General features: G+C 44.0%; 1 protein-coding gene across 1 annotated transcript in view; it reads right to left on the bottom strand.

Moving 5' to 3' along the window:
• The window catches only part of SPAG1 (sperm associated antigen 1), a 148,216-nt gene that overhangs the window by 14,766 nt on the left and 120,805 nt on the right, over positions 1–12,645 (bottom strand). The window contains exons 16-17 of the mRNA XM_040354781.1: positions 11,612–11,738; positions 7,357–7,515 (exon numbers count right to left, since the gene is read on the bottom strand). Coding sequence (XP_040210715.1) covers positions 7,357–7,515; positions 11,612–11,738 — 286 coding nt within the window. The remainder of the gene's footprint in view (positions 1–7,356; positions 7,516–11,611; positions 11,739–12,645) is intronic.

Here is a 12,645-nt window from a genome sequence, read left to right as displayed (position 1 = left end):
GGCTGCATTTAATGGGCACAGTTCAGGCTGCATTTAATGGGCACAGGTAAATATTTTAGTACACCATTTGGTTCAGAATTTTTTTTTCTTGTTTTCCTCCTCTAAAACGTAGTTGTGTCTTATGGTAAGGTGCGTCTTATGAAGCAAAATACGGTAATTACATGCCAACCCAACTGCTGTACAAATATAAAACAAATATTAAAAACACTGATACTAATCACAAATAAACAATCACCAATAAAAAAAAACACCACACTACAAATCATTCTTAAAGCGGGAGTTCACCCGAAATTTTTCCCGTAGAATTCCGCGTTGAGTATGCAAATTAGCTAGTTACGGCGATCCACGAACGTACGTCTGGCCGGCGCATTTTTTTACGTCGTTTGCGTTCGGCTTTTTCCGGCGTATAGTTAAACCTGCTATTATGAGGCGTACTTAATGTTAAGTATGGCCGGCGTTCCCGCCTCGCATTTTGAATTTTTTACGTCGTTTGCGCAAGTCGTTCGCGAATAGGGATTTGCGTAGAATGACGTCACCGTCTTAAACATTGGCTTGTTCCGGTTTCATTTCGAGCATGCGCACTGGGATACCCCCACGGACGGCGCATACGCAGTTAAAAAAAAAAACGTTGTTTACGTCGGGTCACGACGTATTTACATAAAACACGCCCCCATCACAGAGATTTGAATGCCGCGCCATTACGCCGCCAAAGATACACTACGCCGCCGTAACTTACGGCGCGAATTCTTTGAGGATTCGAAAAAAAAAAATACGTTACGGCGGCGTAGTGTATCTTACATACGCTACGCCCGGCGGATTAATGCGCCGATGTACGTGGATCTGCCCCATAGTTTTTTGGACATGCTGAAAAACAACTTTTTTTTTCATCCCGAAAAACGACCGTGTGTACGCGGCATAAGTCATTATAAACATGAACTTTGTGGATACGATTATGAACTTCATCACTAGAATACCTGATATACAGAAGGATTCAGGTTTATTAGGTTTACAATGTTTATAAACAGCATTTAAATATATTTGAGCGCTGAACTGAGAACCACGGGACCCCCATTATACTGCGTATTCTGCAGAAAGCGCAGCACTAGGATTTCATGGTCACCTGATGAAAAGCCTCGGCATCTGGTTATGTGATTTATGCTGATGGGGAATCAGAGTTCAGCTTTGCTGACCCACCAACAGAGATTATGTGACTAGATGCCCAGGCGTTGAGTCACCCGGACAGACACTATGGAATCTCAGAGCGAGATGAGACAACGGGGTAGCAAAACGGCACAGGTGTTATTGCAGCCAAGGTTCACTTTAAACGTTAAAGTATAATGATTGATTTGCTGATCATTGGTCGCCAATTTACCAATCAAATCGCATTTGCTGCATCACAGATCAAGATCTAGACTAAAACCTTAGCTGCCATGTTGCCACCCACATCTTCCAGTTGCCAGAGGCTCACATTACACTCATACCAATGTCAACAAACAGAAAATGCCGTCACTTCCAGACATCAAAGGGGCCGGGATTTCAACCTCCAATAAATATGCCCCATTCTTATGTCTGTCAGTCAGTCGCAGGTCGTGTCTGGGAATGGCAGCCAATCCGCATCATTCTTTTGGTGTATAAATGAGGAATAAGACATCCTTGTAATTAACGAGGATATAACAAGTCACCATGGAGTTCAGTGATCTTTCTAAATATACTCAGCCTCCAGCCTTGTGTATTTTTATCTCTAGAGAACTTGGCCTGGTAACCAGATACGCTTAAATTAGGCTCAGATACGAGCGGCGTAAGTGTCTTACACCGTCGTAACCTAAAGTGTAATTTTTAGGCCGACCGCTAGGTTGCGCTTCCATTGCGGTCGGCATAGAATATGTAAATCACTAGATACGCCTATTCACGAACGTACGCCCGGCCGACGCAGTACAGATACGCCGTTTACGTAACGCATTATCAGGCCTAAAGTTATTCCATCAAATAGCTGGAATAGTAATGTTAAGTATGGCCGTCGTTCCCGCGTCGAAATTTGAAAATTTTACGCCGTTTGCGTAAGTCGTCCGTGAATAGGGATTTACGTCCACGTCAAAACCAATAGGACCGTGCGGCGTACTTAACATAAAACACGCCCCCTCAGCCTATTTTGAAAAGGGCGCGCTTACGCCCGCCGCATTTTTCGCTACGCCGCCGTAACTTAGCAGGCAAGTACTTTGTGAATTATGTACTTGCCTCGCTAACTTACGGCGGCGTAGTGTAAACACGATACACTACGCCGCCACCGCAAGGATAAGCCTGCCTACCTGAATCTAGCCATTTGTCTGCAGAAAGTCAGATTGTGTACGCCAGGCTTAAAGTGGATGTAAACCCAAATTTTCTTTATTTTTTTTTGCTGTCACAATGTAGACTATAAAATTTCCTATCTGTGCCCAGTCTTGTCACAAAGAGTTAATCCAGATCTGAGCAATCCTCTTATTTTTTTCAGTGAGATAAAACGGACTAACGGGAGAAAACTTTTGTCTGTTCTTCCCCCTTGCTGTGAATGACAGGTTATTTACATATCTCATGCACTAGTCCAGAGTTCTCCAACCTACGGCCCTCCAGTTGTTCAGGAACTACAATTCCCATCATGCCTAATCATGTGTGTGAATGTCAGAGTTCTACAATGTCTCATGGGATGTATAGTTCAACAGCTGGAGGGCCACTGCTTTTTTGAAGTCATGTGGTTACTTTTCTGGATTTTGACTGGATGTTGGTGATCATAGCAGAATTTAGAGAAAATGCATGTTGACAAGGGAAATGTAGAGGTGGGCGGGGAGTCTACTGACATCACGACTCCACCCACCGAGCTCCAGACAACAGATCCACCCACAGAATCTGCAGTTTTTCAGTTCTTATAACAGACAGAGGGGAAACATTTGAAAGGTAAGGATACATGCAGGAGGCATGTATATCATTATAGATCAGCACTATGGCAGTAGTTCAGAAAGGATGAGAGTGAGTTTACATCCACTTTAAGGAGGTCCCATTATCACACATATAACACATATGAACACTTAGGCCCCGTACACACGAGAGGATCTATTCGCTGGAATTGATCTGCGGATCAGTTCCAGCGGATAGATCCGCTGGTGTGTACATCCCAGCGTATCTGAACCACTGAACTTCCCCGCTCATCTGCCCCAACACTGAACCCCCTGCTCATCTGCCCCAACACTGAACCCCATGCTCATCTGCCCCAACACTGAACCCCCATGCTCATCTGCCCCAACACTGAACCCCCCTGCTCATCTGCCCCAACACTGAACCCCCCTGCTCATCTGCCCCAACACTGAACCCCCCTGCTCATCTGCCCCAACACTGAACCCCCATGCTCATCTACCCCAACGCTGAACCCCCATGCTCATCTACCCCAACGCTGAACCCCCCTGCTCATCTGCCCCAACACTGAACCCCCCTGCTCATCTGCCTCAACACTGAACCCCCCTGCTCATTTGCCCCACCTCTGAAACCCCCCCTGCTTATTTTTCCCACCGCTGTACCCTCCTGCTCATCTATGGTATGCAGAGTGGTGAAAGGAAGCAGAGATGAGACACATTTACCTGTCCTGGCACACTCATCCTGCTGATCCAACTCTCGCATCCAGCCCACGTGCTTCTATGTGATGTATGGGATGTCACATACAAGCACATGGAATGGATGCGCAATGATGAGATCAGGTCAGGGGCATTTTTTGAAAGCTGTGGGCCTGTGTGCAGGATCATAAGTTGGGCCCCTGCAGCTGAGAAAAACTGCGGGGCTCTGCGCCACAGAAAAAGTTGAGTGTGATTTTCATTGCGCTGAATACTGGCTCTGGCTTAACACAGAGTGCAGGGGTTCGGTAGTAAGTGACGCAAAGGTTGAGGAATAATTTCAACAAAGTTCCCAGAAGCTCAACAGTAATTCCACAAACTGTCACCCGATTGTGTTTTTCTCAATCACAGTGACATCCCTTCTTTCTGAGATTTATAGTGGCAACCAAGCGAGTCTTTTTCCTCCAGATGGTGGATGGGGTATATGTGACCAGCTCTGATTGGACACAGCTGATCACTTGGTAAAGGGTCGCTGCAATTGTCCAAGGAACACAGCAGTCACAGAGTGTACCCGATGTGGGAGGCGCGGTTCTGGGAGGACGTCCACAGATACTCTTCCCAGAACTGGACAGCCACCCTGTAGCATCTGTCGGTTATAGCATGGGCAGGAAGGGGTTAATGTGCATTCTTAAAGTAAAAAAAAAAACACACCTTACACCATCTGTTCCCCCATCCTCCATGCACAAAACTAATCAGCATTTTTTTTATTTGCTTTTTGGTTTGAAAATTAAAGCACTCTCTTCACCCACTCTCCATATTATTTCTTTCTGCCTCCTTTCAAACAAAAGCAAATTTTTATCTTTTCCAATCAATATTTTGTCTATTTTTATTTCTATTTCTGTTATTATTTTTAGTATTATTATTTATATTTAAATATTATTATTTCTATTTCAATTTCTAGTATTCCTTTTTCTATTATTATTAAATTGTTATTCTATTATTTACATTTCTATTAGTTCTATTTATAGTATTATATCTAGTATTATAGCTAATCGCTATTATTAAGTGCTGGTTCACACAGGGACAACACAACTCTGGGCGCGACTTTAGCGCGACTTAGGGCGACTTCAGGTTGCCTCCAGGACAGACGACTTTGCCAGTGGCCAATCAAACATTAATCAGCTCTGTGGGAGGGAGGGGTTTGCCTGAGAAAACTAGTTTCTCTGCCTGTAAAGTTGCTTCAGTTAACCCTTTCATGCCTAAGCCTATTTATGACATGTATAGCCAGATTCACGTAGACTTACGACGGCGTATCAGTAGATACGCCGTTGTAAGTCCGAATGAGCACCGTCGTATCGTTGCGCGCATTCTTGCTAAGATATGACCAACGTAAGTCTCCTACGCCGTCGTATCTTATGTGCATATTTACGCTGGACGCTAGGGGCGTGTACGTGGATTTACGCGTCGAATATGTAAATAAGCAAGATATGCCGATTCACGAATGTACGTACGCCCGCCGCAGTAAGCTACGTCGTTTACGTAAGACATACGCCGGCGTAAAGATAAACCACCAAAAAGATGGTGCAGCCCATGCAAGGCATGGACGACGGAACAGCCGTCATATTTTACGCCGTTTGCGTAAGCGTACGTGAATGGGGCTGGGCGTAGGTTACGTTCACGTCGAAAGCATTGAGTATTTGCGACGTGATTCTGAGCATGCGCGCGCATACGCCGTACCAACGGCCCTCATTTACATGGGGTCACGGTTACTTTACATGTAGCACGCCCACTACCTGCCTAATTTGAATTAGGCGGGGTTACGCCGGGCCATTTGGGCTACGCCGACGTAACTTAGGGAGCAAGTGCTTTGTGAATACTAGCCTTGCCTCACTATGTTACGTCGGCGTAGTGCAAATGGGATGCGCTACGCCGAACTAAAGATGCGCCCGTCTCTCTGAATCTGGCTATTGGTGTTTACAAGTTAAAATCCATATTTTTTGCTAGAAAATTACTTAGAACCCCCAAACATTATATATACATTTTTTTTTAGCAGAGAATCTAGAGAATAAAATGGCGATTGTTGCAATATTTTATGTCTCATGGTATTTGTGCGGCGGTGTTTCAAACGCAACTTTTTGGGAAAAATTAACTTTCATGAATTTAAAAAAAATGAAAAAGTAAAGTTAGCCCAATTTTTTTGCATAATGTGAAAGATGATGTTACGCCGAGTAAATAGATACCAAGCATGGGAGGGAAGGTACTAACATCCTGGAGTTGGGCTTTGCATGTCATGTATAGATCGCACAGAGCCTGGGGGGTTTTAGGGATTCTATTTCAGTTTTTGAGAAATTTGAGCACAGTGCAGCATTCAGTGGCTGCGTTTGATGGGCACAGTGGCAGCGTTTGAGCCATTGAGAATGCTTGTCAGTTAATCATTTATCAGGTAGACATTGCACCTTTTCTTCAACACCGTACTCCAATAGAGATGGCTCACACGTCTGTTGTGCTGAAAAGTGCGTGCAATGCTATGATCAAGCGAGCGGCATTGGGTGTTATTTATGCCAAATAAACTCAACCACAACCCACAACATAGTAGATCGTACATTACCATATATTGCAGGAACACGCAGTGCAGCTCACAGGTTTGCATGGGGCCTTAAAGTTTAACATTAAACCAGGCAGACATGGGTGTCCGCAGAACTTTTTTCAGGGGGGGCATCATTTTAAGGTCACCCATGCGCTACCCCTTTTCGACAATGTCATTATCACATTATCATGGTCAGACTGCAGACGCAGTACAGTCCCCAGGATAAGTAATGGATAATGGCCGATAGGCCCTCTTGCCATACCCATCGAAACTACAGCAGTGATCCCTCCTGCTGAACAATCGCTCACTCTAGGTTTCCCCGGGGGCAACTCCCGTCAGTAATGTAGCATGTCTGTACCCTGGCAGTGGCTCAGTCTTTCTCTCTGCGGGGGTGCTAGGCAGTGTATCGCTCTCTCTCTGCGGTGGTGCTGGGCAGTGTAGCTCTCTCTCTGGTGATGCTGGGTAGCGTGGCTCTCTCTCTGGTGATGCTGGGCAGCGTGGCTCTCTCTCTGGTGACGCTGGGCAGCGTGGCTCTCTCTCTGGTGACGCTGGGCAGCGTGGCTCTCTCTCTGGCTTCCGCCCAGCACACTCCTCTTTCTTTGTCCTGTAGCATTCACTCCCTCAGCTTTTTTCCAGGCTGCAATCTCTCAATTTCTCTCTCTCGAGCTGTAGCCTCCTCCCTGTGGAAAATTGGGCCGCCAATCTTTGGGACTACATGTCCCATGATGCTTTCCTAGTCTCCTTTGATTGGCCCTCAGTTATGGCCAATGGGGAAGGAACAGAGCGGGCAGGAAGCTGGGCGGGGAACCCAGTGAGAGCCGCCGACTCTTCTCCCTGACAGAAGAAATGGGCGACGAGCAGGGGAAACCTCTGACAGACCGCATCTCCTCTTTTTACTGTCACAGTGCTGCAAAGTTATCTGCTGGACTGAGTAGGGAAAAGAGCTGCCCGCACCCCCATAGCGACACCACTGTGCTGAATTTAACAGTGCTGATCTGATCCCAGATTCCAGGGGGGGGGGGGCACTTGACCCCTCTTGCCCCTACCTACGGATGCCCATGCAGGCAGAAAATGTATATATTTTTATCATATGTTCTATTCTTGTTCCTCTGTATAGACTGTGAAAGAACCTCTCCAATAATACAATATTGTAATTTAAAGCCTATCAGTTATTAGTTTGTAATAGTGACGTACCTCCTCAATCAGGATCTTCTTCCTCTGTTTGTCATGTCCATTGGCTTTTAGGCAATTTGATAAAAACGGTGTGATCTCTGCTAATAGAGTATTGGCTTCCTGGACTCCAGGATCTAGAGAGATCACTTTCTGGAGATCACTATCACAAGCTTGGTAATTCTAAAAAGAAGAAAAAAAAAATCAAATTTTCTACCATTATTATAACACTACATTACAGAACCCTCTTGTTCTGCTCTCCCTGACAAACACAAGGTGCCCTTGGCCCCATTTATTAAAGAGTCTGAGCAGAGAAGTTTCAGTTTTTGATGCCATACAAGCTCACAATGCAAAGAAGACTCCAATTGGCTGCTGTAAATACTGTAAAATAATAATAATCTGCAAAATACAGACAATTCTAATTCAGACAGATTAAGCATCTATCAAGCACAAGAAGTCACAAGACCAGGGGCATTGCTAGGTCTACAAAAGATCTGGGGCTAGAGCCCATAGCAGCAAAGTAAAGAAAGTCATACGCTTAGGCAGCCATACACATGTATATAGTGTAGGCACCCCTGCAGAGACTCCGGGCTATGGGCCCCAGATTGGGAGCTATAGCCCCAAAGCCACCCCCTAGCGACGCCACTGCACAAGACTGCTATATACTGCTGATGAGAAAAGGTATTTAGCTGTTTATATTTACTAAAACGATTGCATTTCCATGTTCTGTGTACTGTGGGAGACCAGATTTAGTGAATGCAGGGTCCTGGGTTTAGTAACACTTAAAATTTATTTCAAAGGCCAATGGAATGTATTGACGTGCACAAATTAGCCAAATGCGTTACAAGCGTCAAATGTTTTTTTTTTGTTTTGCCAAAACACTGCTGCGAAGAGTAAAGGCTTCTAGGAGAGCTGGCAAAAAGTCCTGTGCATGAGGCCTTACACTTTGTGCATTTTTCTTCCTGGCTTTAACATTCAAATTGAAAGCACGATCAAACAATAATAATCATTAAAAAATCATTCAAAAGCAATAAAAAAAAAACTGGAAATTTTACAACTGGATTTTACAGTGCATTCAGTACATCTGATGTACATTATCTTCCAAAATGTGAAGACAGCATGTTCCAAAATGTGCACATAACTAAAATAAGCGTGCTCATCTACAGGACAAGAGCAGAGTGGTGTGCCAGCCTAGGCTGCTTTGATCATACTCCTCTGAGTACCAGGATTCCCGGTTGCTGTCCCACTCGGTTTACCTCATATAACATAAAGAAAAGTATTGTGCATGTTATGAATTATTCATTCCTCCTTTTATATGCATGGAGCCAAGGGAAGACACTTAAAATGATTGTCTTGCTTGTACTTTTAACAAAGAGCATACAGTATAACATCTCATAATTGTAAAGTATATTTATGGTGCGAGTAAAAGCTAGTCACAGTTTTCTTTGTAGAAAATTAACTGGTTAGTCATCCATGTCAAGGATTCTACATCCCGACCCATATAATTCCACCAACTAACAAGATTCCACTAAAGCCTCATGCAAACGATCGGATTTTCTGCGGACAAAGCGTAGGACTTTTGACCGAAGGGAGTTGGCCAGGAACTTGTATTGCATACAAACGGAAAAGAATTGTCGGCCAACGTGTTTTTTCAGCTCTTTAGCGCCACCCTTTGGGCAACTTCCGGAATATCCGATTGCCTCTCGGGGGATCAGGAAGGAATTTTTTCCCCTTCTGTAGCAAATTCTATCATGCTTTGCTGTTTTTTTTTGCCTTCCTCTGGATCAACTGTGGGTATAGAATTGGGTATATGGGATTGTACGATACTATTATCGTAGTTTATCCCGACGGAAATTCCAATCGTGTGTACGGGGCATTACAAAATCTGCAGGGAATCAAATAATTTCCCCACTGTACTTGTGATGTGTAATAACCTTGTTTGAGTTTTAGTTCTTATAACAATGTGGCCATCATTTCTTAGATGAATAGTAGGGAGTTGTGTAGTATGAAAAGTCACATGACTAGGTGGGTTCTTTACAAAGTCTTTACTGGTTGAAATTGTAATATACAGCCAATGCACTTCAGGAGTTGTGGACTCTCCCTTCCTGTCAGGGCCACAAAAGAATAAAATAGAGAAGTGGCCCCATTGAATTATCACCCCTAACACCTAGTTGTTTAATAAATACATGTTACTCTTAATAGAGGGCTATGATAATTAAGTACATGTTTCCCTATGGCCGTTTTGCTGGTTCTTTGTGTTTCAGGTGACAAGCTGCCTGCTGTTACTAGGAAGATTTATCTCAGCTGCAGAGCACTGGATTGGTGACAAATCCTTTGGCGGGAAACATCTAGCCAATGAGTGTAACCTTTTACTTATATCCTCTCCTGTCACTGGGAGGAGTCAGCATTTACCTCAGGTCTGTCAGCTGGACTCACCTCTGTATTCTCCTCAGCCTTCCTTTTGGATCTTTTGACCTGACCTGCTCATTCCACCCTCCCTCTTTATTCCCCTCGTCGCGGTCCCCCTTTATGTGGGTAATGTCGCCCACTTTGTGGGTGGACAGTGGTTGGTACGGTGTTACTTGTTTTATATAAGATATTACTGCTTGAGTCTTAGTGACTAAGCAAGTTGGTCTGTTAATGGTTAACAGCGATTCTGTTTGGTATTAAAGGTTAAAGTTCATTTCATAATTAAAATTGTTTTAAACCCAATAAAGGGGCCGCAGCCTAAACTTCTCCACAATCCTTGTGTTTTTTTATTTATAATTTAGGTATGTTCTTATGGTATGTTGGGTGTTGGTGGGGTGTACAATCCCATAAGGCTTATGGTGGAGTCGTGTTAAGTTAGTCTAAACTGCAAACTCAATGTAAATTGTCTTGAGGGTGCGTAGAGCTGGAATTGCAGCATCAGGTGTCAACAAAGCTTTGTTTTTTATTTTGTTTGCACTGGTTTGCTCAGTTAACCACTTGAGACCCGCGTCCCTGGACGTCCCGCTATTTGCATTCCCCGCGCGCGCCGCTGGGGGCGTGCAGCGGGCAAACGCTGGGAGGCCGATGCGCGTGCCTGGCGGCCGCGATGTCCGCCAGGTTCCCGCGATCGGCGTTGACAGCAGTCCTGTCAGGGAGAGAGGAGACCGTTGCTGTATCCCTTGTACATAGGGACACAGCATCGGTCACCTCCCCTAGCCAATCCCCCTCCACACACACACAGTTAGAACACACCCAGGGAATACATTTAACCCCTTCCTCACCCCCTAGTGTTAACCCCTTCCCTGCCAGTCACATTTATACAGTAATTAGTGCATTTTTATAGCACTGATCGCTGTATAAATGTGAATGGTCCCAAAATTGTGTCAAAAGTGTCTGATATGTCCGCCGCAATATCGCAGGCCTGACAAAAAAAAAAATCGCAGATCGCCGCCATTACTAGTAAAAAAAAAAAAAATCATAAATCTATCCCCTATTTTGTAGGCGCTGTAACTTTTGCGCAAACCAATCAATATACGCTTATTGCAATTTTTTTTTAACAAAAATATGTAGAAGAATACGTTTTGGCCTAAACCGAGGAAAAAATATTAAAAAAAAAAAATACTTGGGATATTATTATAACAAAAAGTAAAAATTGTATTTTATTTTTTTTCGAAATTTTCTGTCTTTTTTTGTATATAGCACAAAAAAAAAAAAAAAAAATGCAGAGGTGATCAAATACCACCAAAAGAAAGCTCTATTTGTGGGAAAAAAATGATAAAAATATTATTTGGGTACAGCATTGTATGACCGCGCAATTGTCATTCAAAATGCGTCAGAGCTGAAAGCTGAAAATTGGTCTGGGCAGGAAGGGGGTTTAAGTAATGAAGTGGTTGAATGAAGACAACAGATCAAAAGGAATAAATATCCTGCAGCGTGATTTTTTTTGACCACACATGTTCATGTTTTAGGAATCTGCAAATGCGGAATTATTTTAACATAACTTATTAAAAATGCAGCCATTCCTTTAGAAAGTAGAACATATCAGTATATTGTACAATCTAAGCATGTTTTTACCGGCTCTTGTGACTTCCGGAAATATACACAATGCACTGTATGGCCGTGTAATGCAGATGAACTTTTACCATACAGTACATGTCTGGATTGTGAAAAACCACTTCACCCACACCCAGCGATGTGAACATGGCTTCCTGTCTGCGGGCTCTTTCTACATTACAACACAAGCTGCTGGTGGCATAGAAATCCAGCGGCAGTGCAGTTATGCTTTGTCAGTTATTATCCTCTCATTTACCTCTAATCCTTTGTAGGCCTGAGCTCGCCTGTACAAAGCCTTGATATTAGAAGCGTCCCTGTGCAGGGCACAGTCACAGTCATGTCTGGCCTCTTCGTACTGGCACAGTTTCAGATAGCATAGGGCCCTGCAAAAGAAAGTGTAAGCTCAGCTTAAATTCAGCATTTGTTGGCCCAGCAATTTGTGTTTCTTTGTAATACTCGAAAAGCATGTAAAGAATAAATTGTCTTTTTATGTACAGGATGAAATTGTCATGATGTGCCCCCAATACAGTTTTATTGCACAATACTTTTTGGCTGAACATTTATGTTCGTTCAGCTTATAGTAAAGTAATGTACTGGAAATACAGTAAATAAAGTAATGTACACACTGTGCTTTCTTAAAGCGGAGGTTCACCCTCAAAATTAACTTTTTCGCTAACCTATCTCCAGCCTTAATAAAGGCTTGTAGCGTTGTCATTTTGTACACTTACCTGTATTCAGCCGCACTTCCGGGTCTTCTTCCTTGCGGGGAGTGGACGTGTCGCTCCTTTTCCCCGATGGGGAGCTCTGCGCAATGTCTCCTGGGAGTGAGTGTTGATCCTCCCAGGAGACAATTGACGTGCAGGTAAAGCGCGTCATCGCCTTTCGAAAATATCCGACGGGGACTCGGCTCTTTAGGGAGCTATACGACGCCTGCCATGTAGAGCTGACTGCGCAGGCGCCTTAAAGTGGCGAGTCCCCCTCGGATATTTTCAGAAGGCAATGACGCGCTTCACCCGAATGTCAATCACCTAAGGAACGCCTATTCCCCGGGGGAGCGAGAACCCGGAAGCCCCATGAAAATAGCATAAGACCGTAAGTACAGCGGTACAGCATACTGTAGATGTCAGCAGTATGCTGGATGTAACATTCTATTGTAGTTTTAGGGTGAACCCCCGTTTTAAGAATGCAAGCTAAAAATTAACTTGTCACAAACTACCGCAATTTAAGCCAAGAATATGTGGACAATGCAGAAGCAGGGGTTGAAAACCCCATATCAAAATGAGCAGCAGA

This window comes from Rana temporaria, chromosome 5 (assembly GCF_905171775.1).
Source record: "Rana temporaria chromosome 5, aRanTem1.1, whole genome shotgun sequence".
NCBI classification, from domain to species: Eukaryota; Metazoa; Chordata; class Amphibia; order Anura; family Ranidae; genus Rana; species Rana temporaria.
Note: the sequence above shows the minus strand (reverse complement) of the source record. Positions and strands in the feature narration are given on the sequence as shown.